This window comes from Heliangelus exortis, chromosome 1, assembly GCF_036169615.1.
Source record: "Heliangelus exortis chromosome 1, bHelExo1.hap1, whole genome shotgun sequence".
Lineage (NCBI taxonomy): Eukaryota > Metazoa > Chordata > Aves > Apodiformes > Trochilidae > Heliangelus > Heliangelus exortis.
In genome coordinates this window covers 175,955,831-175,982,925 of record NC_092422.1, presented here as the reverse complement: position 1 = coordinate 175,982,925, position 27,095 = coordinate 175,955,831, and the positions used below count along the sequence as shown (strand labels likewise).

Below are 27,095 nucleotides of genomic sequence, written 5' to 3'. Positions count from 1 at the left end.
TGGTTCCAATCAGCCTGCAAAGAGGTTGGTTGAATCTATCCACAAACCACCTGCAGCAAGGCAGCAAGAGAGGTCCAGATTAAGGAGTGATGTGGTAAGATTTGATCTGGAGCTCCTGTGCCAGAAGAAGGACTTGGCATGTCAGGGTAGCAGGTTGGATGGGTGTGGCACTACCACCAAAAAGCACAACTACGTATCAAGACCACTGGTACACTAATAGTTCTTTTCCTGTGTTTCTATGTATAATGACTGCCATCCCAATGCCTTTTACAATGGCTCTACTACTTCAAGAGTCTATGAGCAACAACAGTGCTTCAAATTCCTTGTCACAGCCATAGAATACTGTTTTTTCAGCATACAAAATGTCATTAAATGGATTACATGTCAGATTTTGAAAGGTCATTTCCAACATCTCATTTCAGGAATATCCACTTAAATACTTACTTACTGAGCACTCAGCACTTAACACAGTCAAATTATTTCCATGTAGCCATAAAACCACCAGCATCTCTGCTCAGACATCTGCAGGATGTAGATATTCTTATTCCTTATATATTCTGCAGGTAATACTGCAAACATTTATGAACCTGACTATTGCACTTGTAGTAGCATTCCTGTCAGATTTAAGACAGATTCTAACAACTCTGTCCAGCATGTTTTAAGCAGCTTATCAGAGCCACTAGCCAAAAAGCATCCTCAAACAGACTTCAAAAAAAATTTTTGCTACTTTTATAGACCACATACTTAGTTGCATGAACTGCACAAACTTCTTATAACTGTTTTAATAGCAAGCAGTTTATTTTCCACAGCTTTAGACCAGCATCTCAAAAGTTTTCCCTCCTAGATCTCTGTTTTTTAAATACTTGGCCACTGACCATCTAGCTTGTGTAAGTTTTAAGTCTATTTATTGACATGAACTTTTTATATTTCATAGCATTTCCAAACTCACAGAATAATTCTGACCAGAGTGCTTCTAAATGAGGCACTCAGAAGCAGGTATCGGTAAGATGTTAGAAATGTATCAAAAAAGTTAATTGCTCCTTTAATCTCTTTCAAAAGAACTAATCCTATTTCAGAGCTCAGCTGTATTAGGCTGTATACTTGAAAATTCTGAAGGTTCAGGAATAGAAGAAGTCCAGAAGCACTGCAAAAATTATTTCATTCACAGTAAAAATGCTTAGGAAATCCATTAACTTTGGGGGTAATAATGTCAGAAAGGATGCATAAGCACCTGCTCTCTTTATGCATTTTCCTCTCCATTTAAGAGAGAAAAACATCCACTGCAATTCCAGACTCTTTCCTCTCCTAACAGAGAAGGAGAAAATTATCTAGAATTTGTTTCAATTTTGAATTCCCAAAGAATATTTATAGGAATAATTTACATTAATGACTGGAAAAATTAGATAACTACAGATACATGACTTGGAAATAACTTCTCATAAATTATAACAGTTGAAAGTGTTGTTTTGTTCAGATTGTCTTATTTTGTTCAAATAAGATGCTTTTAATTATGGTTTTAATTAATTAATGGTAATTAACTATAGGAGTTCACAGGGAAAGCAATTTGTATGAAAAAGTATATAATATGTTTAAAAAAAGAGTCATATCTGTTTCCACCGTGCATTTTATTCAGTTTCAAATTAGAATAAAAATTACTAAGTATTTGACAATTCACATGCATAAACTCAAACAGTTCAACCAAAAAAAGTATTGATTTCTTTCAGTCTTGGATTAAGGCATCCAGGAATTTCACCTAGGCAGCCAAGTACCTGGATTTTAAAAAAAAAGAATCAAGATAGTGAGAGAGGCTGTAACTCAGTTTTACTTCTGTTAACAAACACAATCAAAGTGAGTCCTGGTAGTATGCAGTTGCATTCTTTATCTTTTGCTTGTTTATAGATGATAGGAGTCAAAGTGATTGGGAAAGAGTTATCTTCAGCAAAAGTTTTCTTCAACAGTGTCTTGATTTGGAGTGCTGAATAAGCCATTGTAATGTTATGTCTGCCAGGACAGATAAAACAAAATGAAAAATTCAACAGACTGTTTGCAAACTGTAAAGGGACAACAGAACACCAGTAGCTTAATACAAGTAAAAAAATCAAACAAACAAAGCCCAGAAAGAACTGGTTCTCATTCACACCTAATTAAAAATTCAGTAGTTAAGACTTCAAGTGGGCTATTTTCCTGTTGTTTTTTGTTTAAGTTACATGCAGTTTGTATTCTTAGAATATGATGACTGACATAAAATTCTCTGAGACACAGATGAAGAATTGATTTAAGATGACCATAAAATTAACAGTAAAATGCAGTATAAGAATGAATGCAGCATAAGAACAAAGGCAGAAATACCCAACCAGGAGGAAAGAGAAGGGCAAACATCTGACAAAGCATTAAGAACCAATTTAGGTAGGTTGTAGGAGTCCAAGGTCTCTGAAGGATATGCAACATTAGACTTAAATCTGATAGTTGAAATTGGTACCATTCCTGACACAGTCTAGTGCATTGGGCTGAAAACTGCAGCAGTTCACAAACTGATTCATGAGCATATTAGATGCTTTTGCCTCAAGGCAGTAACATCTGTCAGGGAGGTAAGAAGGTTGTCAGGGGGCAGCAATATCTCTAGCCCTCAAATTTAAATTTGTTGCCACATCTGTCCAAAGTTCAAGACAGCACTCCATGAATATCCTGGCAGACCAGGTTAGGCACTAAGACTGCATCCCATGGCATCTAAAACAAACCTACTAACAATATTCCATTGTCTCTCAGGACACAGAAACTGGCAGTCTTACACCTAGACCTCTTGAAGAGACCAGCTTAGCTAGGTTGCAGTTTCACTAAAAAATTACTCTAATCCCATTCAACTGCACTGACATAAATCAAAATGCAGAGGAAGGAGACAGCTCCCAGTCTTCTCCTTAACGGCCTAGTAGTTTTATCACTTTAATAAGCTAAATATATTTTCATTATAGTTTTTCCAGTTGTTTCATCTCCATAGGTTCTTGCTCAGCTTTTCAGCTACTCAGGGTGTTCCTCAGAATATGGCACACAGTGCTCCAATAACGCCTCCACTGTTCAAACAGATGCTCCCATTCATTATTTATTTGGGCAAACATTCAGGAGCCAGGTAACCCTTTCAAGGCACAAGGTTACACTGGAAAATACTTGACTAATTCTTAGATAATATTTTAAGTCTCTTTCATCACTGCTACCAGGACCCCCATAAATAAGTGATCTACACAGTTCTGCATCAGTGATCATTCTTTACGTTATTTTCCAATTTGCAAATTTTAGTATTTTTCCACATGCTTTTTTTCTCCTGGCCATCTATATAAATGAATCAGCATCAGGACCTATTTCCTCTAGGATCTTTTCAGAAACCAGCTGGTTTCAACAGTTTCAAGTCACAATCCAAATTTTGAGATCCTCCACTGCAGCCTTGCCAATTTGATAAGTATCAAGCCCTGCCTTTCAAAAACACCAATCACCTTCACTGAACTTCAGCTATGTAGATAATTCTGACTATGCTGTCCTTCTCAGTCCTTATATCTCAAAGCCTAATACATCCCTGTGTAACAGCACATTCTGTGTAGTTCAGTTACTCAGAGGTAACTCTCACACTCCAAGCTGCAGCAAACCTAGGTCTGGCCTCCCTCAAACCAAGCTACCCAAATGTTGTACCTCATTTCCAGGTGAAGTCCTCACTGCCTAACACATCCCTTTACACAGCTGACATCTTACCCCAGCCTTACCCCAACCCACTAGACAAGGCATCATGGCACAGCCTCATCACTGCCATTACCTGCTGAGGATGGAAATTTCCCCTGCTGCTGGGACAAACTGGCTTTCTTCCCATTCCCACTCCTACAACCTCTCATTCAGCTGAGCCCTACAGAGCTGCATAGCTCTTCTAAAGAGTCTGGCTTCCTCCAGAAGCAGCTGTAAAAATCTAGCCAGGCTGTAGCCCTCCCATACAGCAACACTTGTCTTAGCAGTGTGCAGGGCAGCTGGGTAGGGCAGAGGCAGCATGGCCCCAGGCAACTGCTGCTGCTGGCTCAGTCTGTGCTTCACCCCCTTCTCTGGCCCTGTGCAGGGAGAGAAAGGAGAAAACACAACAGAGAAATGGAGAGGAAGAAATGGGGAAGAAAGGGAGGGGAGAGATAAGAATGGGCAAAAAACAAAGGCAGGTGAAAGACAATTTCATGTGGCTTTTACAGATCTTCACTGCCTTCAGGATACAGGCTGTGCATCTCCAGCAGGACAATAGCACTGATCTTCCCATCCCTCACTTTTCCATACAGCCACATGCAGGTAACTGTTGCTTAAAAGCAAAACTGTGATGAAATAAAACACAAAAACTTTCTTTTAAGTTACACCTCATAACTGGAAGGCCTCCCTATCCAGTTACAATTTTTTTCAGAAGTAACACAGGTTTTGTGAGGGATTCAATTACTTTGGATTTTAGATACATTTTTCTAAGGCCCCTGTCAAATTAATTTCTTAGCATATCATGGAACTAAACAATTCTACAAGTGACTTTTAAATTACTCATCATTCTGTATTAAAACAAATACAACTGCATGCAATATTTGAAACAAAATCTTTCAAAGTAAATTGAGATTTTTAGTTATATATTTGCTAGATATTCAAATCTCACATTTTTAACATATAAGTCAAAATACAAAATATATATTGATGATACTGTAAGAAAAAGGAACTTACCAATGTTATCCTTCTCTTTACAGGAAATAGAATAGCAACAGATTTCTCTATCTTGAATAGCTGAAAGGTTTCTACAGAAAAAAAAAATTAAAGTAAAATAGGTAGTGTTATAACTCCACAAAAACTGACAACATCAATTTCCATTAAATTACATATCTTCTGCTTTTTACACAGTGGGTTCTATTCTCTCCTCAGATATTAAATTTTTGAAATATGCTACTGCACACAAAAAAACCCCATATTTCTTAAACTATAAAGGTTAAAAGGTTATGAAGTCATTTCACAAAATTCAAATTCCTCATTAAGTCAGTTTAATAGTGAATAATAAAATCCCAGAAATCCATAAGCTTGAAAAAACATTTTATACTGGCAACCAAGTAATGGTACCATGCCTTAGCATTCGCCTTTTAACCTTTTCACTTTATAATCCAGAGTTTTGATCTCTAATACCTCTTATAATCAATAACAGTTCTCAAATAATCACACCATTAATCTTCAGGATTTTTGTTGTATCATACCTAAAATATATCATATCTGATTCCTACTGAAAGGACACCTCTGTATTTTAGAAGAAACTGATTCTTGATTAACTTCTGCTTCCTTCTGGGTACTTCCCTATCCCCTTCAGAATTTCTGAGCACTTTGATATTTTTTTCATTTATTTATCCTCATACAAGTGGCACAGACATGAATGAAGCAGATTATGCTCCTGGAGCAGATGGGGAGTGGAGGCACTGCGAAGAAAAAAGTCTTGAGATCACACAAGGGACACTTAGATGAGAACTGAACAGTGACCTCCCTCGCCTTCAGAAAAGCAGACCTGTCCTGTTCAGGGATCTGCTCGGAAGACTCCCATGGGATAAGGCTCTGTAGTAAAGAAGGGCCTAAGAAAGCTGGTTAATATTCAAGATCATCTCCAGAGTCAGGAGCAGTCCATCCTAATGAGTCCAGAAAAAAAGCCAGGAGGTGTAAGTCCAGAGGGTGGCAATGGGTAGCACAAGGGCTAGCTGGAGGTCAAAAAATATCTGTGTATTCCAGGGATAAATACTAGGTCAAATTCTGTCCAGCATACTCATCAATGACCTAGATGATGGAGCAGAGAGCACTCTTGCCTTATCTGCTGATAACACAAAACTTGGGAGGAGCAGCTGACACACCAGAGGAGTGTAGTGTCATCTAGAAGGACCTCCACAGGCTGAAGAAATAGGCTGACAGAAATCTCAGAGCTCAACACAGGCAGAGTCCTGTCCCTGGGAGAAAAACCATTACATGCTGGAAGCCAACTGTCTGGGAAAGCAGCTTTGCAGAAATGGACCTGAGGGTTGAACATGATCTAGCAAAAAAAATCTAATGGTATCCTGGGTTATGTTGGGAGTGTTGCTGCCAGCCAGTTGAGGGGGGTGATCCTTCCTGTCTAATCAGCCCTGGTGGGGCCACCCCTGGAGTGCTGTGTCCAGTTCTGGGTTCCTCAGTACAAGAGGGATGTGAAGGTCCTGGAGAGTCTAATCAAGGGCCACTAAAATCCTTAAGGGGCTGGTGCATCTCACATATTAGGAAAGGCTGAGAGCTGGGATTGTTTAGCTTAAAGAAGTACAGGCTCAGGGGAGAGCTCATTAATGTGTATGAATACCTGAAGGGATGCTGTAAAGAATCATAGAATGCTAGGGCTGGAAGGGACCTTAAAGATCATCTCGTTCCACACCCCTGAATGGGCAGGGACACCTCCCACTAGACCAGGTTGCTCAGTGCCCCATCCAACCTAGCCTTGAACACTTCCAGGGAGAGGGCAGCCACTTCTTGGGCAACCTGTTCCAGTGTCTCACCACCCTCACTGGAAAGAATTTCTTCCTAATGTCTAAGCTAAATCTCCTCTCTTCAAAATTTAAACCATTTCCCCTTGTTCTCTCACTACACACACGTGTAAAAAGCCCTCCCCAGCTTTCCTGTAGACCCCATTCAGATATTGAAAGGTTGCTATAAGGTCACCTCGGAGCCTCCTCTTTTCCAGCCTAGTGACAGGACAAGAGGCTATGGGCACATATTGAAACAAAAGGTCTCCTCTGAACATAAAGAAAACCTTTTTTGCCTCTGAGGGTGGCTAAGTTTTAACAAAGGTTGCCCAAAAAGGCTGCAGAGCCTCCATCCTTCAAGATACTCAAAAGTTATGAGGACATAGTTCAGGCAATTATTTCTAGATGGTTCTGTTTCAGCAGGTGGGTGGACAAGATGACTTCCAGGGGTCCCTTCCAATGTCAGCTATTCTGTGATTCTGTTTCCTAAGCCCCTTTTGGTTGCTTAGCCTTTGGACCATCCCTCTATACTGAAACCTCACTTCACAATCACTTCATTTCACGTCACTTGCACTTCCTACTGATTAAAATTATGTGATTTGAGACACAGAATCCCATTTTGCAAAATTATTGCTATACTGGTAACTAAAAAAAAATTGCATTTCCTTTACAATAACTTCATTATGCATCAATTTTAGTTAGTTTCAGTAATCCATAAGTATATTCTTTGCATACATGCCAAAAATCTCTGATTTGGTTAAATTTACAGACAGTACTTAGAAATAGTTCTGTTCCAGTGCCACCTGAGCCTTAAAATGCCACTTCAATATACTCTGAGAAATGTAAGTAAGCCTATTACTATCTACAGCAGTTGGATCTTCAGTGATGGGAAAACAGGATTATCTGAAACAACTTTGTAGAACCAAAATAATAATCAAGAGAGGTTCAAATCTACTGCAGTCAGTTATCAGTATAGATTGCTATTCTAACAGCCAACAGAGCTGGATGTGGAGTATCTGAGAATGTAAAATGGAATCTGTTATAGCTGGTTATCAACATAGACTACCTATGATTTTCTTCTACATACTGAATTTCACAGTGTATCAGCTTTTTACAGAAGTGAGCTACTTACAATTTCTCAATTAACTGCTTTTCATCCAGTGCACCTGGGAGGTCTCTTTTATTTCCAAGGACCAACACCTGAAAGAAGTATTTCATATTCATGTTAAATCAAGGACCAATAAATACTTATTTTTTTCTTTAACCCTTTGTTGGAATTATTTTGGATCTTGAAGCCATGTATTTCTAACAAGATAGTGGACATATGTAAAATGACCAGTGACTGTGGGACCATCATGGAAATGCTGCTCCTAGCCAGAGTCAGATGCTGGATGCAAAGCTTCTGAAAGCTGAGTCCAATTATTTCTGGGTGTATCAGTATCAGAACTCTGCTCTGGAAGTGAATCTCTGAATTCCAGATGGCATTATGGGATGGTGTCAGGTTGCACTAAGTGGACTGCTTTTGCATGCACCTAAACCTGTATGACTGCATGAAACTGGCTGGACTCAAGCCTCCAACAGATGTTCAGTCCACAGTACCAAACTAAGGTTCACCAAAAGTAAGGCCCCAGATGTAGTCTGTGTCCTCAATACCCAAACATGAGTCTCTTTGCAGTTTTGCTCCCCTGTTTCTTGGTGCTGGCACACCAAAAACACTCAGGCATGCAAACCATATAACACCCACGTTCAGCCAAATGATAGATTTCTCTCCCTCCCCTTTGAGAATCCATGGTCAGACAGGCAGCCACTAGGAATTAAGACTGAGAAATGCAGAAAAGTTAACTGAATAGATGCTGGAATTTCAGAGTTTATACACAACACTTAAGGCTTCAGTTATAAAATATTCGGTGAATGGGTTGAGCACATCCTAAGATAAAGTAGGCACTGGAAGGTTTTTCTAATGATGATTGCATTACTGTTTTTTTCAGATGTGTTACAATTCTGAGTCAAGATTATCCCATTATTTCCCATGGACCTGGAACATATTAAAACTCATTACTTACAGTCTCAGATTAATAAAGCTACCATAAAATCTATAATACCAAAGCCAGAGTACAATAAATTGAAGAAAGCTCAATACTAGTTACTACCTATAAAATAAGTAAAAAATACATTACTGCACCTTGCACCATTACTCTGCTGGTCAGGATGGGCAATTGGAATGTGATATTATAACGTATAAAAGCAAAAGAACTTAATTAAACACTTCTGAAGATATGAAGACTAATCATTTCAGGACAGAAAAGTGAGAAGTAAAACAGGATGTGAGGCAGTACAAAGGACAGACAATGCCACTCACTATGAACAGCATGACTGCAGATTTCCATAGGATTAGTTCAATTCAATATGTAAGCAACATAAAAACATTCAATAATTCTTCACATTAAAAGGAGAAGAATCACCTGAAAAACTCTCCTTTGAGAATGGACATGTGAGAATATTCTCACAACAGTTTCATGTTGGCTGTCTGTCTACTCATCCTCAGATGACTCTGATCACTTGTGCTGCCCAAATGTCCAAATATGTCCTTAAAAAAAGGGGCCAAGCAAAAGCCATCCACCTGTAACTTCTTCCTGATTTGTATGTACTATTGTTTTCTTTCTTATGATCAAACGTATTATCTTTTGCCTGGTGATATCAACATCAAAGATTAATACTAGCCTGATTGATACCCCCTTGCTCTAAACTGGCAATTTATATTTAATTAAGCAACATTGGTCTCTATAATTCCTCACTAGAATTTCAGCAGAACGTCCTATTCTTTGACACTTCCTACTGGAGAACAGATGCACATTTGCATTTTTTCATACAGTTTAGTTTGAAAAACTAAAAAATCAAGTAAATGTCAGGACACAGAAGAAATCAAGCTCCTCCACAATCTCTGGAAGAAGACACTATTTGATGCTAGTATCTGCCAACATTCAGAAAGAAAATCTCACATGCATTAAGATACTGCACATAACTGGGGCACTGGTTCAAACTCAGCCAACAAGGGGACTGACTGGAAGTAAATATTTTCTGATAATTCCACATGTGAAAATGAGTTTTTTCCAAATCTATTTTGACCTTTAGACTAGAAAACATAAAAACACACTGCAGCACTGATAAGATGCTGAGTCCTCTGAAAAAATGTCACAAGAATTTTTGTAAGAGCATTTAATGCATCAAAGCTGTATCACATTTAAGCCAGTATTTTCAAGAGTCCAGAGGAACCAGTTCCTGCTGATTTAGGCTCTGCTTTTTATAAAGCAGGCAAGAATAATAATCAAAATACTTACTGGAATTCCATGCAATTGTGGTTTATCTATCAAACTGTGTAGCTCATTCTTTGAAGCTTCTACTTTTTCTAAGTCTGCTGCATCCACCATGTAACTGCAAAGGGAATAAGATTATTTATGGTACTGTCCATAACTTGCAGAATGTCGCATTAAAACATCTGAATTGTCACAAATGTGTTCACACTGACAACAGCATTGTAACAGTCATGAGCTGTGTAAGCCCTGGGTTTTTTAATAAAGGCAGATACAGAACTAAATACAGACCATGGGAAATATATGGTCTGGAACATGCAATTATTTGTATATCTGGGTTGCTGGATGTGTAAAACACCCTACTTTTATTGTGCTGGGTCTTCTGATATGATGGAGATAGACAGGAAGAAAAGCCTATCCATATTAATAATATATATTTTAAAATACATTTTCTGTGAGCACACACAAGAAAACTTACACAACTGCATTGACTCCTCTGCAATAACGTTCCCACATGCTTCGAAATCTTGGCTGCCCTCCAATGTCCCACACCTGGAAAAGGTAAGAACATCACAACACCAAAATTTTTTTGAACTACAGTTAAATCAATCCTGTGACCTTAGCAGCTCCAATGAACTCTACTCTTCCCCACTCACTGCAAGACAAGTCTTACTCTTTTACCAAGTGAATTCTTCAAATGCACAGTCTAAAATACAGAAAGAACAGCATTATCATATGAGAACAGTTAGGAAGTCACATTTTAGGGGTCTAGGGAGACCTGAGTAAAGAATGCAACAGGCCTTCATCAGACAGACTGACCCTGTGTAACCAAGAGCTGGTCAGAGAGCAGATGGAGCCTGGGTAAAGGATGATACGCTCTAGGGAGCTCCAGTACTTCCGCAGCTCCCCCATTTGTTCATCAAACACTCTTTAAAAGACATATGGATTAACTGATCAGAACCAGAAGGGAAACAGTACTGTAGGGTAGGCCTGAAGTGATTAATCAGTGAATCTTAAGGGAAGAAAGCTCAAATTCTGCTTGGGATTTTATAAAGCTTCAATCCTGCAAATACTTACGTGTGCTATTAGTGCCCAGCAATCTCACTGAATCCCTTAGCTAGGACAGGAGTTACTTATTATTTACAGTTAAAGTTATTTCTGTACAGGAGTTACTTATTCCACTTAGCTTGCAAAAATTCAGTATTTTTCGTGGATGACAATAACCTTGTTTCAAAACTGCTTCCAAGGTCAAAATACCACAGAAATTATCTAAATCATGCTGGCAAGAGCTGCATGATGATGCAGCTGTTGCAGCTACATCCAAAAGCAGCTGCAGTACAAAAGACACACCTAGTAAAAAAGTGATGAACACTGACAAATAAAAAGAACGTATTTGCTCCTATGTCAAAGAAAACTAATTATTTCTTACGTTAATCCGATTTATCTTTCAAAATAATAGGTACTCTATGCTAGATCAAGGAGGCATATCCATTACAGCACAAAATAAATTTGTAAGTAACAGAGAAGGAAATTTTTTAAAGAGACAAGAACACATCTTTTTCTTTTGTTTTAATATTTATACTTTATGAATCCAAACATATTAAACCTGCTGTGGCAGCAAAGGGATAAGGCCTTTTTCAACTAATGTGGACTCTAATTCGACAATCCACAAATTGCATTTAAGTATCAATTTATCTATCATTTCTGGCACCTTATGTTCACATTTTAGAAAGAAGTATTTCCCAATTCACTATTAAAATAATTCCCTGATTGATACCTTATGTTCCTTCAGGCATAAATTTAGCACAGCACCTAAATGTAGATTGCCTTTGAGCCCCTTTATAAGGGAATGTATATTTACACCTTAGAAGAATGAGTGATCTTCAGACCTTGAACTAGGTATCAACTACTATCTGCACTGACATCTGAAGCACTGTTTCAAAAGTCTTAATAAAACGAAGCTCAGTAGATAGGAGTACACAGTTCAGTATTGTAGTTAGATGACAAAGCTCATACCAACCCTAATTATTCCAATAACTCATCAGGACCTTGAAACTATCAGTAACCATCTGGTGCACATCTGTGTGCCTGGAAAAAGAAACCAAATTATTTTCATGGTAGATCAGAGAAGAAAGAAAGGGAAAGAGGACAGGGAAGGCCAGTAGTAAGATGAAATTTCTGGAAATTGACCGAGATTACTTCTGGTAGCCAGAAAAATCTTCAAGATTATGTAGCCTGGACTAATCACAAAATAAATGATACAAGATAAAAAATAATATTGGGTTTGCTCTTGCTTTGTTATATACTACATATATACCATATTAAACTGCACTGTAGAACAAATATTATTCTCAATAGGAGAGTCACCTTGAAACAACAGAAAGGTAAGCCATTCCAATCAGTTTCCCTAAGAAGGCTTATAGCTATTCATTAAAGTACAACATTACGGACAGAAGACAGACCAGGTGTTTTTAAAAGTTCTTGGGAACCCAGTTTATGTCAATACATTAAGTTAAAATAATCTGAAATAGAGAGAAAAATAAATGCATGAAATAAAAAAAATCCTCACCTCTTTGCCTATGAAATGAAAATAGTGCTAGCAGTAACTTTCTAATAGTCTTTATTATACTGAATAGCCAATTACAGCCATTAACTACTATTTCAAAACACAAAAATCTCTGTCCCAAAACATTTACACTGTATGTAACTGGACAGAACTGTGAGAATACAAGAGGCATTCAGGAAGAAAAGGGAAGAAGTCCTAGAGTAAGGCAGTTTTTCTTGCATGAAGCTTTCATGCTTTGTACATCACCTATTTTTGTATTCCCATATTTAATACCTAGGTAGAAAGTATATTGTGAGTGTGATCTGGGAGATACAGGAGACTACACCTTAACAGCAGAATATACTGCTAGGTATGAAAAGAAGTTCCTTTTAGTCAAGTGTTTTTAAAAAGAAACTGCCATCAAATTGCTCCTATGACTTTTGTTGGCCCCTCAGAAATAAACTGTTCATAATATTTAACAGATAACTTTACCCAGCTGACTTTAAGAATCAGAAAATGTCCACAGAATGATCAAATCAAACAGAGAAAAATTTAATACCCAGTACCTCTGCCTCACAGGAGATTAAAATCTCAAGGAATTATTGTTTAGGCTCAGTCTCAAAGGTGTTTTTAATTTCTACTGCATTTCATAAATCCCTTCTTTATTTGTTCCTGTCTACTCCTATTGAGTGGAAATTCTTGTGCTTTCAGGTCTATACTCTCATAAAATAAAATAATGCAATCTTTTAATTAGTAAACTAGATTAAACACCGTATCTTGGAATCATCACTTTCTATTTTTCTTATACTAACCTATTAAATCACATTCTTCTAAGACAGAAATATATGGATTTATTTCTTGTTCAAATTTTTCCTGTGAATCTAAGGCTTCTTCTTAACACTGCAGATACCAGCTATGTTTAAGGAGCAAACCCTCTTGACAACTGAATTTTAAAAAAAAAGGGTTTTCAAAAGCTTTCAGTTGCAGGAACATTTGTTAACACTCTAGATGTGTTTCTTTTAATGAGCTTATATTGTGGGAAGGCTTCATGGCTAATTAGAAAGTTCCAGTATTTTCTGGGTATCTGTTTTACATGGCTTTTTTTCAGACATGCTGGGTAGAGTATTTCTTGTGGACAAAGATGCATAGAATGACACATTTATATCTGGATGTCAATTCATGGGTTCAGTACCTATGGTCTCATGGCAGTCAGTGAAGCCTGGACAGCTATGCAAATGAGCAGATGTAACATCTTCTTTAGGATGACAGAATGAGAAACTAGGCTTGGCAGTACTGACTAGAGCTCCTTTACTAAAGGATCTTAACCTTCATTGCAGACATTTAGCTGTTTACATTCAGCCATCTTAATTTGCAAGCTGAATGAATCCATGCTACAAATTCTTGAACTCAGAAATATCAGAACTCAAAGAATATCTCTCCAGAATAAAGTAGCACCAGCAACATCCAACACCTGGCACACAGACAAGCTCACATATACTGTGATATTACTAATGAGCTCACACATAAATGGCAAGCAGCCATAGCATTCATTGCCCACTCAGTGTGTAACAACAGGGACTAACAATAGGGAGTAACTGGAAAGTATGGGATTCATATTCCTCAACTTCAGCCACCTAATGTAGGCACCTAATCCAAGTGACTAAAATCTCTCTAGAAGATTCTAGAGGATTCTCTAGAAGACCTCAGAAGGCACTTCAGAGGAAGAAAACAACTCCATCTGTCTTACCCACCTTGCTCACCAGATGAACCAAACTCACAAAGCACTCCCTGCTCTCCACCAGGTTCAGGCAACTGGCTCAGGTCAGCTTCCTCCTTTTCAGCTGGCTAAGCTCAGGGGAGAAAAATCCTAAATAATCACCTGCTCTAGACTGGAATTTTCAACCAGTAATGTGCAGCTTCCCCATCAAATACAGTGTAAGAATAAAAAGAGCTAAATCAAATAAACCTAAAATTTGTAATAAAATGCCCTGTGGCAATAGAGCCATACTTGTAGTACCAGCTGTGCAACCTATTATGGAAGTTAGAATACTTTACTATCTTAGAATAGTTACTATGTATCTATTAGCCTACATTTTGGAAATGCCTTTACAGTTGCTCTTAAAGCTGAAATAAAACACACCACATGGCTATACTTTCTGCATGTAATATTCCCAGAACACTGTGTTCTATGAAATCAGACTAGGTTCTTTAAAGACCCCTGTTGTCTCTCCTCACTGGCAATAAAATTCCAAATTTTGAACATATTTTTGCAACTAATATTTTATTTTAGTCAGTCAGACAGTAAAAGCACTATATGCATACAAGCAATTCACAGTTTATAATAGCACTTTCACTGAAGAATGTTAAACCGACTGAAGATTTGCAACACAAAACAGCTGAGTATATTCAGCTCCTGAAAACAGGCATGGAGGCATTTTAATGGGAGGAGTGATTCCTCAGTGAGCAGAGTATATTTGCCATTTTATTAGAAACAGGAGGTACAAGGTTGGAAGGACCAATAATGGTCAAGACAGACAAGTGATGTCTGTTGTAAGAAACCATTTTCTGAAGCTGGTGGTGCTTACCTCCATGGTGTGTTCTAAGGCAGTACCAGGAAGCCAGCTTCATTTACACTGTAATCCTCTCAGCCAGGATGTAACATGCCTCTGAACAGGAGCAAACCCATCCCAGCCTCAATACTGTGTCCTCCCTGAAGCAGAAACCCCCATGAAATCACCAGTTCTGATGTGAAATCCTTTGTACATTTGTTTAATGTATTCATTGATCAGCCTCTGGAAATTAAAATCCATGAAATTCTGGTGAAAGTAGGTATATAGTAGTTTTAAGTCATAGACAGAACATGCCTTTCGAAGACAGAGGGCAAGGAAACCAGAGATAAGGACGTTGACAGCTAAGAACAGCCAATCAGTAACTACTGTAGTGATTATTAATTTTGTTTTGAAGAACATATAACCATGAAAGGAAAAATGAGTATTTGCTCAACAGCACAGAAAAGCCAGGAGAAGTGCAACAGTGTGTGTGCTGGGGAAAAGGTAATCTAATACTGGTAGATTAGACAAGAAAAGGACACTCTCCCATCACAGATTTAACCCCACAGAGCAGCTCCCTGGCACTCTCCTCATTTGTACCCCTTGCCCTCTGTCTCTCAAGTCTGAGCAATACTGACAGATTCCCAGCATTTAGCAATGAGTCAAAGCTGCTGAGGACAGAGCTAACCAGGGGCAACATTTATGGTTCCCAGGTGTCTCAACAGGATGGTGAAATAGAACATCCCTTTATATAAGCTGCAGATAATTTCCAAGATGGGAGTGGATAAAAAGAAAAGATCAGAATCTTAAAGTATCCATCCCAGAGAGAGGGATGGTCTGAAATAAGGTAGCTTAAATTTAACACACACAAGTTCAGAATGCTACATTTGGGCAGAGGGAGCCAAATGCACTAGCACAAAATGGGTAATAGCCAGGTAGAAATGCAGGACAAAATGTTTGAACAGTTCACAAAGCAAATATTTCAAGAGTTTCAGATCTTAAATCAGCATCTACTAGCAGAATGTTGTGTAAATTTTGGAAGTATCCTCAGTGTCAGGGAGGTTCCTATACTGGTTTTGAACAGAAGAGACACAGACAAATCTGAAAAAGTCCAGATGAGGAAATAAAGGGTGAGAAGAAATTTTAAAAAATATGACCTATAAAGATGGAAGAAAGGAGCAATACTGACACGATTCTCAGGAAATGGGTGCCAGATATAAAGAAAAGAAAAAGCAGCTCAATTTGTGATGACAACAGTTCATGTCAGGTATTCGGTTAAAGCTTTTTAACACTTATGAGTGAAAGAACACTGTATAAAACAAGGCACACTGCAGAACCTTCTTCATGGAAGAACATGTTTTAAGAACCATTACCTGAGATATCTGTGTAAATAGGTAATTCACCTCAGAGCACAAGTTTGGTCTAGACAATTCCTTGATAACAACTCTTGGTCCTCCTTTTTAGGAGTCCTAACAGTTACTCTGACTGACTGGTGAGCCATTCAGCATTGCCTGTTCTGACTCAAAACCCTTTCTGCAAAGCTGCTTTCCAGCCAGTCAGCCTGTAGTGGTGCCTGGGGATGATCCTTCTCAGGTGCAGGATTCAGTATTTCCTTTCTTTACCTTCATAAAGGTCCTGTCAGCTCATTTCTCCAGTCTGTTGAGGTCCTTCTGCTTGGCAGCATAACCCCTGCTGCTATGAGCCAGCCCTCTCAGTTCTGTACTGTCAGTAAACTTGTTGAGAGTGCACCCTGTCCTACCATCCAGGTCAGTAATGAAGATGCTAAACAAACCCTGGGGCATAGCACTTGTAACTGGACTTCCTGCCAGTGGCCCCTGCCCTTTTGAACCCAGCAGTACAGCTTTTCCTTACACATAACTACCAGAAATCCCTGGGACACCCCCCAGAAATTTTTTATAGCAATAACCACTCTGACTTGAGATCATCCCAGTCTTTCCAGAGTGACTCAAGCCATACATAATAGCCAATACTTGCTGAAACACTGCTGGAGCTATATGGGCAGTCCACACAGAGGTGTGTATTGCAGCATGACAGGTGAGATAGTGACATAACAAGTAAGATGGTTTTTTAATTGCTGCTGAATAGCAAGATACAGCATTAAAAGCAGGAGGGGTTTGTGAGGATGTTTGATGACTTGGAAACTCTACTATCTGGAGGAGGGAGCAGTGCTGCAATGAAGCTGGAAGAGGAACACAGAGCCGGGATGCTCCTCCTCTGCCTCCCTTCCTGCCACACCAGAGGTAGAAGCCAGCAGCTTGGCTTGGCCCTCCAGCAGACTGGTCTGCACTGGCCCGGGCTGCAGCTCCGGTGGAAGGACGGTGGCCTCTAGTGGTGACATCTGGGGTGACCGCACTCCCAACTCCGCAGCTTCAGTCCCTGAGCAGCAACCAACTGCTCCCTCCGCACTTCAATACCCAGGGACGGAGCAGAAACTGTCTGGCAGTGCTATCTTAGGGTAACCTTAAGCGAAGGTTAAGGAAAGAACAAGGAAAATGAAGCTGCTGAATTACCTGTGCGTATGCACGTCTTGTGTTGCTCTATTTCTTTTTTATACCTCAGGCCCATTCTAAGACCATCACTACAAGAACCAGATTCATAGAATCATAGAATCACAGAATTGGCTGGGTTGGAAGGGACCTCAGAGACCATCAAGTCCAACCCTTGATCCACTACCACTGCAGTTCCCAGCCCATGGCACTGAGTGCCACATCCAGTCTCTTTTTAAATATCTCCAGGGACGGAGAATCCACCACTTCCTGGGGCAGCCCATTCCAATGTCTGATCACCCTCTCAGTAAAGAAATTCTTTCTAATGTCCAACCTAAACCTCCCCTGGCACAACTTGAGACCATGCCCTCTTGTCTTGCTGAGGGTTGCCTGGGAAAAGAGACCAACCCCCACCTGGCTACAACAACAGTTTGCCATGCATATCTTCTGAGGCTCTTGAAATTTGGTAAAGGAATTTTTTTTAGTTGCTGTCTAGCTTATTGAATAGTAAATCTCACCAAAGCAAAAAGATTACTAATACTGAGCTAATAAGACAATAGAGACATTCCACATTCCATCACAATCAAATCACTCAGCAAACAACACAACTTGCTTGGAATTAAAACCCCAAATCAATTCAGTCATAATTTTTTTTTTACAGGACAAAAATGATAGCCATCAATTTTGTTATCATCTTCATAAAAAAAGTTTTAACAGATGCCTAAATTGTATTATACTAAGTATTTGATGCTGGAAATCATCCTGTAATTTAAACCTTCAGCCACAACCTCAAAACCCATAAAGTTTCCTGCCCAGATTTCAGATACTGCCTGGTAAAATCTGTCTTCTTTGCTTCCTCTTTTTTTGCTAAATAATAGGTGACAGGTTTTATTAAATACACTGTCAAGCCACAGTTTCACAATTTATGGTTCAGGGTGACAGCTTTACATTTCTGATCACTCCCAGCTTCAGTTAAGGAACACATAAAATTGGCATCTTCCAACAGAATGTTTCAGCTTCCATAAATCAAGTGTTTTTCTTTCAACATGATTCAGGTATTCATACACCTAGGCATGTCAGCAACCAGACTTCTATACTCTAGGATTAAAGACTAAATATGAAAACAAATCTGCTGGCCTCTGGAAATGACTGCCAAAATGAAACATAAGTAAAGAAGACTGTGGGCTCTTAAGTTGTTGTTGCCTTCTGGAACTGTGTGGAGTCTGAGGATAGTGCTATAATCAAGAAACCTGGTGGTGAAGCTGCACTGGAATCCTTCCTAATGGTCTACCCCAAGATGTTGCAAAACCCACATAAGGGATTAGCATCACTTCTTTGCCTAAGGTGGTTAGTTTGAGTCTTCTGGAATACCATTTTTTCACTTGATGTCTTTTTGATCCAGATGGTTACTCAGCCTCACTCTTATAATAAGTTTGAGTCTGTTTTCCAGTGTACCCTGAGACCTTTGAAAAAGTTCAGCTTTAGCATCTCCCAATGAACAGAATTCAATTATCCTTTTTACTATCCTTTACCTGCTCACTCTTCAGTGTGAGTGGGCAGACAGTTAACAACTGCTTATATTCACATTTCAGAAAATCCTCCCTAGGTTTAGGAGCCATATCAAACCAGAGAATAAATAATATCTTTAGAAATGAGGGAGAGAGGAGAGGAAATTAAGAAAATTGAGGGAAAAGTCAAGGTAAAAGCAAAAACATATACTAATTTTAGACAGAAATTATTAATTTGATCTAGACTAATAAACCAACCTCCCTGCATTATTAAACCACAGACTGAGCCTTTATGCTACTGGGGTGATTTATTTCTATTCTGACGCCTGTGGCATGAATCACAACCAAACTGATATTGTCTTACACTTCTCTATAGGCCTAAGAGATAGTCCCCTGACACTCAATTTATACTGGATGGTCAATTTCCACACAGCTCATATTACATGATTTAAACTTCAATCTCCACTGATTTGCTTAAGTTATCAGTGAAGTTGCTTCAGATCTCACAGTTGTGAAAGAGGCACCTGCAGGAGGCAACTTAACTCCCTGACTATCTCAGAAGTCTATGACCTTTCTAACTCAAAAGACAACAACAAAGCTTCTGCCTGGCACACATATCATTAAGTCCAACAGGTAATTGAAACAAAGAAATACATTATTATATGACTTTTAAAAGTTATTTTTGAGGTAGAAAACCAGATAAATGATCCATTACCTTCAAAGAAATTTCCTAAGCTTTCACATTACAAGTTGCAATCAGTTTCTCTATTAGTTATTCACTCTGTTTTAATTCAAACATGCACACTTACCTTTATGGTAACATTTCCTTTTGTTATTTTCCTCATATTGAACCCTACTGTAGGAATCATATCTTCTGTGAACTGCCCTGACTAGAATAGAAACACACAAAAAATAATTATTATAAAAACATTGATATACAGCAGATTCCTTTATTGTTTGCAATCTATTTTTTTTATTATTTTAAAACACTAAAACATCACATTAATTTTCTTAATTAATGTGCTGGCCAGCACTTCAATTAATGCATTGTCATGCCAAGGAAGACTGTTCATTTCAGTCCCTTTAAATGACATTTTATTGTACTCAGTGACAAAGATCATGCCAGAAACCATGAGATTTCAGGTAGTTCTTCATCTGACCCCTAAGTCAAGCAGAAAGCAGCACCATTAAATTATTTAATCATAACATTGTGGAATAGTTTGGATTTGAAGGGACCTTTAAAGGTCATGTAGTCCAATCCTAAATATGACACAGTATAATAAAACTATCAACACCGGGATTTTTCCCTGTAGTTTTTCACTACTGTTACAACTGGTAATAAATGTAATAAATGATGAAAAATTACTCATGTAGCGTACTACATGCAGACCCTTTCCTTCTGAGTAGATGACAGAGGAGTCCTGCTGTGGAAGCCAAGAGAACATCATTAAGACTGAAAAAAACAAGGTACTAACTCAGCACACTATAAACCCAAACCATAAAAACCAGTGTTGCCTTCTCCCTCAGTTCAGAAAAAATGTTTTTACAGGACAGATGCTTATCATCATGCCAACAGGAACCTTCCACACGTCTACGAACTAAAGAAAACAGCTTTTGTGGAGAAAGGTGAAACTTGGATCGGTAACTCATTATTCATTCTTCCTTTTCAAAATACATCCTTAGTATGGTATTTCCTAGGAATGGTGCATTAAATATGTAGTAAATATGCAGAAGTTACCTAAAAGCTTTGTCTACAAAGAGTAGACAGTCCTCTAGACAGGTGAACAGGACCTTCTGGACTTCCCAGTTCCTTTCTGTATCTATTTGCTCATTTTCCCTTCTCTTATTTCAGTCCTGTGTGTCCTGGGGTTTTTTGTTTGTTTGTTTTTTTGTTGTTTTGTTTTTTTTTTTAAAAAATAGGATATGTAGATAAAGAGGGAAACAAGCATTCTCCAACAGGTTCCTCCTACCTCAGAACTGGATGATCAAAGCTTCAGGGTGTTCCAGAACAGCTACATGCCACACAGTGCACACACTGCCAGCAGCTACCCCTAATGCCAGTGTATGCTGGCATGCTCAGTATACTTTCTGCAACTTTTTACTGTTTGTGGCAGCATGAGGATAGTCTATGCCTCCAGTTTGTGTTCACAAACTATAATTAATTATTCTTAATCTAGGGCTTTAAAAGCTGTATGGCCTTTGGCAGTTACTCACAAGGTTTTGGGGTTTGGAATTAGATCCTTCAGGCAAGAATGAACTTCCATCAATTACCTGTTGAACCTTATGTATGGAAACCTTCCTGCTAAATTCTGTACTATACATCTTCCCCATCTTTTGTTTTTGGAATCTCTTTTTTTTTTCATCTCCTCTTTCCTTGTTTCAACGACTTGTCAACAACAGTAGGAAAAAACAGTGAAGACAAATGCACCTGCATTTGCATACAGATAACCCAGCAGTGACAGAAGTTTTTAGCTGAATGGAGTAAGACAAGGATAATTAGTAACCACCTTCTGTAGCAGGTACTGGCCTCAGTTGTTAAAATGTATAGTTATTTGTGACAGGCAGAGGTATACACACATGGACACATAAACCCTGAGAACATAGCATCATTACTCAAGGAAAAAAACAGCGTAACTGTTATTGGGGTATCTGGGGACAGAATGCAAAGAATCATAAAGTCCCCTTTGTTGGTCTTCAGTAGTCCAACAGTTTTCCATTGCAGTTGAAAGGAACCAGCTACAGAGAAAGTATTGTTTGCAGTTCTTTATTTCCCCAAACAATGAAGAAAAGAAAGTAGTATGTTGAATAATTTGCTTTCATTAGTCCAAAAACTGGTTATTGTGTTCTGTTTCAAGTGCTGTAAGCTCCACAAAGTAAAAAAATCTGTTCCATTTTGCTTTCTAGGAAGTTTTACATGACAAATTACCTATTTTTGTGACTATTCAAGATAAGCAAACAAGATTATTGTTGTACATCAGTAAAAAAGAGATTACACCCCAACTCAGATTAAAACAACTGATACTAAGAAGTTTGTGATGTCCTCTTTGAATGTTGTTGAATATTGAACTGGCAATGCATACAGCTATAGCTGCTTACCATAAAGTCCATGGGACAGATTCTATTCCATTGGACTAATGCATGTCCATGGTAAGCTGTACTGACAGTATCCAAGATTTCCACTGGTAACAGAGGACTAAATATGACTCAAGGTCTTCAGGGAGAAGGCTGTCACAAAGGGCATTTACTGAGTGTTAGCATGGTAGAATCCGAATACTATTGCAAAATGGAAAAAAATAGTAATTTACTTCCATTTTTTTATGATCCACACAGTTTGCATTTTAAGGAGCCACTATGTTGTAATGGTTATTTTCATCTCACCACACTCTAGCCACATACACACAAATGCACCTACATAGCTAAAATACCTGATCTATTTGCCATCCCTATCAACTGTTTTCAATAGTAAGCTATTTTCTATTGCCTTACTTGCAAATTCTTCAGTCTTCTTCAGTGATTATCATGGTGTGTCACCTCTTGATTGAAAGAGCCAAAAGCTACAAAACCTGAAATCTGTGATACTCCCCCAAGTCATAAAACATGAATGACTTATAGAATATTCTTAAGCAACACATTTAGTGGCAAAATCAGTCCTGCAGTTATAGCAGAGCTCTGGTATTCAGTTTACAAGCACACAAGAGAGAAATACACGATGCCATTCTACAGGTGGTGTAATAATATAATGACTGAAAAAAAAATTCACAAGATGTTTAATGCCACACTATTGTTGAGAAGTTTCTAAACTACTGTGTTCTTCTTTGCTCTGCTTATGAAATCAGTCCAAGAAAATATAATTTGTCATGCCTTTGTCCTCCTGCAACAAACCCACCCTTGGGACATGAACACTTCCAATGGGCACAAGGAGTGCTGAAGCCTGTGTTAGAAAGACAGTCTGAATGCCCAAGAAATTAACCAAAATACCAGTTTCATGTATTTTCTGGTTTTGATTGCTTATGACTGCATTTGTTTATTGATCGCCAATGTCCCCCAACACATTTTCATTACCTTCTCTACTCTTCCTACACCATTTTTTTCTGCTTTTCTCTCTCTCCAAACTAATCTCCCGTTTTTCCCTTAATCCCTGATCGTATATGAAAGAAAACAATAAATGTCATAAACTCATGTTCATAATTTTCTAAGTCCCTTTGACTCCTACACCTCACAGTCTAGTTTTGATTCTTGAACCAGTAACTTTCCAGAACAAGGGCTGAAAAACATCTGGAAACCTGTACCTCATGGCAAGTAAAGCTGCAATACATCTAACAGCAGTGATCACCTTGCAGAAAAAGATATGCACTGAGAAGTTTCATAATTACTATCATATTTATCCATATTTATTTGTTTCCAACTTCTGCTGAAAGAAAAGTAAATCTTTGGGATGGACCCAAAGGCAGCTGGGCAGAAGGCACAGAAAACAAACACCAGGAATGTATTTCAACATGGCAACAAAATTAAAAATGTCATTATAGGTCTCAGCATTAGAGAGGAACAAGGTGCTAGGCCACTGGCACAGTGGGAAGGGAATGCCAAAATCAGGCATGAATGCTGGGAAAGAGAAATGAAGGAATTGTGGGAGGCATTAATATTGATGCAACTAATGGGATGGGGGAATTCAGTGTCCGGGAAGCTACAGTCTTGGAGGATGTGCAATATATTCCGAGTTACTGTGACATCCACTGTCCGTGACAAGCCAACTCTGAATCACAGGGAAGAATCCGTGCCCAGTTACCTGCTTTGAGAAGGGCACACTTTGCAGTCATACACGAGACAATTTTTCTCTCTCTTAATAGAGTGTCACACCCATCTGGGCCTGCTCTGCAATTTTCCAGGTTGCAAGAGACTCAAGAGCTGCCCCCCGCCCGCCCGCCGCCCCCCTCCCTCCCTCTCACCGCGGGACCTCCTGAGAGGCGGCGGCCCCGCCACAGGCCGTGCAGGCAGAGCCCGCACTTGTTGCCAGAGAAGCGACGCGGAGCGGCCGGCTCGGGCCCGGGGGACTGCCGGGCGGACCCCTCCAGACAAGCCGGACTGCCGGGCGCTCCCCTCCAGCCAGGCCGGACTGCGGGGCGATCCCCTCCAGCCAGGCCGGACTGCCGGGCCGCCGCCCCCCGCCTCGCCTCCAGTAGCCACCCTCATCCCCCGCCCCGAGCGCCCCTCGGCCCGCCCTGCCCCTGCCCCTGCGCCTGGCCGGCAGCCGGGCTGCGGCAGCGTACCGCCAGCACGGTGAGCAGCGTGGTCTTGCCCGAGTACTGCAGCCCCACCAGGGTGAGCTCCATCTCCTCCTTCCAGAACAGCGAGCGCAGCCACTCCAGCAGCCGCGCCACCAGCGCCAGCATCCCGGTCAGTGCCCCCGACCTGCGGCAGGCGCCCAGCCCCAGCGGCACCGCCTCGTTGCTGGGCATGGGAGCGCCGGGCGAGGGTGGCGAGGCGGCGTCGGGGTCTCGGGACGGGGGACCTGGGGTCGGCGGGGAGGAGGCTGCGCGGGGAGCCGAGCGCTAGTCAGGGCCCTCACGTGATGGCGCCGCCGCCACCGCCCTTCTCCCGCTGCCACTTGCTGCAGGCAGGGGAGGGGTTTGGTTCCCTTCGGTTTAGCCCGGCCGGGGGCGGGAGAGCGGTGGGAGAGACCTGCGGGGGACCCAGGCAGGCGAGCGTGAGTCAGGGCCCGGCGCTGTCCGGAGGCATCCGCCGGGTGAGGTGATGGAGCCGCGACTGCAGCAGGGGGCGGGCGGGGCGGCTCCCCCAGGAAATGAAAGGCGGGGCCGGGGCGGCGGACAGGGGGACGTCCCGCCGGTCCTAAGGGCCTGGAGCGGTAGCATAGAGGCACCAGGGACCGGCAAGGTGGCTTCGAGCATCCCCATGGGCGGGTGTGGCACCGCGGGGACGGTGTGGGGCGAAGAGCTGATCCCTGGCGACAGTGAGAGGGAGCAGGGAGGCCCGGCAGAGGTGCCACCATCAGCGGTCTGTACAGCACCCTCTACCCAGCACCCAGTGGCCAAGGGCTGTGTTTGCAGCACTGGTTTATGAGAGTTGGTGGACTTGAGTCTCCCTGACAGGTTTGATTTTGTAGGTCCTTCACCTGTAGCGATGCCACTTCTCCCATCCCTAAGACCTCCACTCTTCAAATGGAACTCTCGAACATCATGTAGGGACAGGCTTTCAGATCCAAGGCTTACCATGGTTTTATTTGGATTTTTCTCTGACAGGTTTTGGAGAGTCTCTGTTATCATGCTTCCTTGCCTCAGCAAGAGACACTTGTGATGGTGGCTTTGTATGGCCATGACAGGACATGCCACTTCACCAGGAATCTTCTGTCTGCACTGGATAAGCAACATTTAGTGTACAGTCTTTCCACACAACATTAAAGAAATGCTTATGTTCCCCATAAATAAAGAGCCAAAGCTTCTCTTGTGACCATATGCCAGTCTTTAAAGTTGTTGCTGACATTTCATGTGATTTTCTAGATTATCGATGGTGTTGTTTGATGGAGGGCTTTCATAAATGTATAAACAAGGCAAAATTGTACTGATCTACAATTGAAACAGCAAATTAATCAAAATATTTTGAAATTTGTTTTTCGTGCTCTTTTTAGAGAATTAGTTCATCACTTTAGAGAATGCAGTGTCTGACAAACCTCATTGGTTACATCAGACTACAAAAACTGTAGGCTCATGTAACTTTGATGTCAAGAGCAGCTGGTTCTGGGCTAGCCGTAAAAACAAAACAAAACAAAACAAAACTTCGTGCCTCTTCATGCTACAATTGTAGATACAGTCAAAAAGACACATAGTGTAATTCTAAGATTTTTTTACAGGTAGTTATTTACACTTGTAAATTTAATTGAACATTTCCAGAAGGAAATTGGACACCAGAAGTGGGCATGCCACCCACTGGTAATGTTAGGGAATTATTTTTCAATTGTTTATCATTGTTTGTCTTAATATAAAACCTGGCAGAAAGCATTCAGATTTAATTGGTGAGTCCCAAACAAAGAAGCCTTTTTCTTTTCCCCAGCAGCATGAGGTGCTGCTCTTGATACAGGTACTCCATTTGTCCCTAGCTTTGGTGGTTTGGGTTAGAGTGAGAATTTTCGTTGCTACTCTGAAACCTGAGGCACTGATGGTATCTTCAGCAGTTTCAGAGCATGATACAGCTCTCAAAGTTTCTTAAAAATTGGTGGCACAGTGAAAGAGGGACGTGATCAGGAAGACTGTAGTAGAAGTCTGCTGTTTTATTTTTCTCTTCCTAACAGCTGGATGGCTGTTTAGAGCATACATACATTCTCACCTTAGCAGCAGTCACAAATTTACTGGCTGATTACTGTTTACTCTAAACATAACTGGAGGGATCACTGAAGAGATCAGTGGAAAAGCTGACACTGAGAAAAAGATTATTCTGTTGGATGAGTAAAAGGGAAGTAATTCACAGCACACTCATCTCTTTATTTTTTTGCTATGTAACAATAGTTTTAAAATCTTTCAGCCAAAGTAATTATCAAATTTTGAGTGAATAGGTGAAATGTTTCTGTCTAGTTTAAAACTGAAAAATACAAAAATGTCTTCCATCTCCATATATCACTCAGCATGTTATGTGTGTAATAAAGACAACCCATTTGTGAGAGTGGCTTCTGTGAATGAAGAGGTCCTGATTACTACACAGAGGAAAATTAACACAAAGTAAGCTCTATTTTTGCAAGAATTTTTTGCATACATTTTTAAAATTCTGCAGTAGTGCTTAAGCTTCATAGTGATGGAAGCTGAAAGAAAAAATATATTGCAATATAGTAACATATTAGTAACATAATCTGAAAAAATAGATTCCAGCCATATCCTCATAAAAGGCCAGCAGAGAATGGGCAAGTAAATTCTAAAATAGTTCAGCTGTACACTGGCTGAGATCTTTTAGTGTTGAAGGGGTCAAAATATTATACATGAGAAAGTCTTGGAGGGTTTGTCCAAGTTCAAAGATATGTTATATTGTTTTAAAATGCATTTTTTGAGAAACTATGACCATGAAAAGCAAGTCTTTATTTTACAGACCATTTGGTAACAGAATACTGTATTTATAAATATTGCTACCTTGCTACAATTAGTAGCTCAGGGGACATTTTGTTCA

The 27,095-nt window shown here is 40.0% G+C and overlaps 1 protein-coding gene and 1 long non-coding RNA gene across 3 annotated transcripts; one reads left to right on the top strand and one right to left on the bottom strand.

Moving 5' to 3' along the window:
* Positions 1-1,606: 1,606 nt before the first annotated feature.
* LOC139791485 (ADP-ribosylation factor-like protein 8B) lies at positions 1,607-24,716 on the bottom strand. 2 transcript variants are annotated; one of them, XM_071733776.1, is made up of 7 exons: positions 24,197-24,710; positions 19,739-19,819; positions 10,299-10,372; positions 9,848-9,941; positions 7,642-7,709; positions 4,720-4,790; positions 1,607-2,001 (listed from the first exon to the last, which is right to left on the bottom strand). In XM_071733776.1, exons 1-7 carry the CDS (start codon positions 24,383-24,385, stop codon positions 1,952-1,954), a joined length of 627 nt encoding a protein of 208 aa, XP_071589877.1. In that variant the 5' UTR covers positions 24,386-24,710; the 3' UTR covers positions 1,607-1,951. The 2 variants fall into 2 exon arrangements, with proteins under 2 accessions (XP_071589877.1, XP_071589878.1); XM_071733777.1 differs by lacking the exon at positions 4,720-4,790 and having other exon boundaries at positions 24,197-24,716.
* Positions 23,883-25,386, top strand: LOC139791486 (uncharacterized). Its single transcript, XR_011723938.1, has 3 exons — positions 23,883-24,036; positions 24,068-24,323; positions 25,187-25,386. It is a non-coding gene; the product is annotated as an uncharacterized lncRNA (long non-coding RNA).
* Positions 25,387-27,095: the final 1,709 nt, after the last annotated feature.

Bases quoted from the DNA above. Each gene is read 5' to 3' on its own strand.
- LOC139791485 (XM_071733777.1), bottom strand. From the start codon at position 24,385: ATGCCCAGCAACGAGGCGGTGCCGCTGGGGCTGGGCGCCTGCCGCAGG. The intron at 19,820-24,196 runs GTACGCTGCCGC...TTTCTATTCTAG, and splicing joins CGCTGCTCACCGTGCTGGCG to TCAGGGCAGTTCACAGAAGA. The intron at 10,373-19,738 runs GTAAGTGTGCAT...TACCTTTTCCAG, and splicing joins AAGGAAATGTTACCATAAAG to GTGTGGGACATTGGAGGGCA.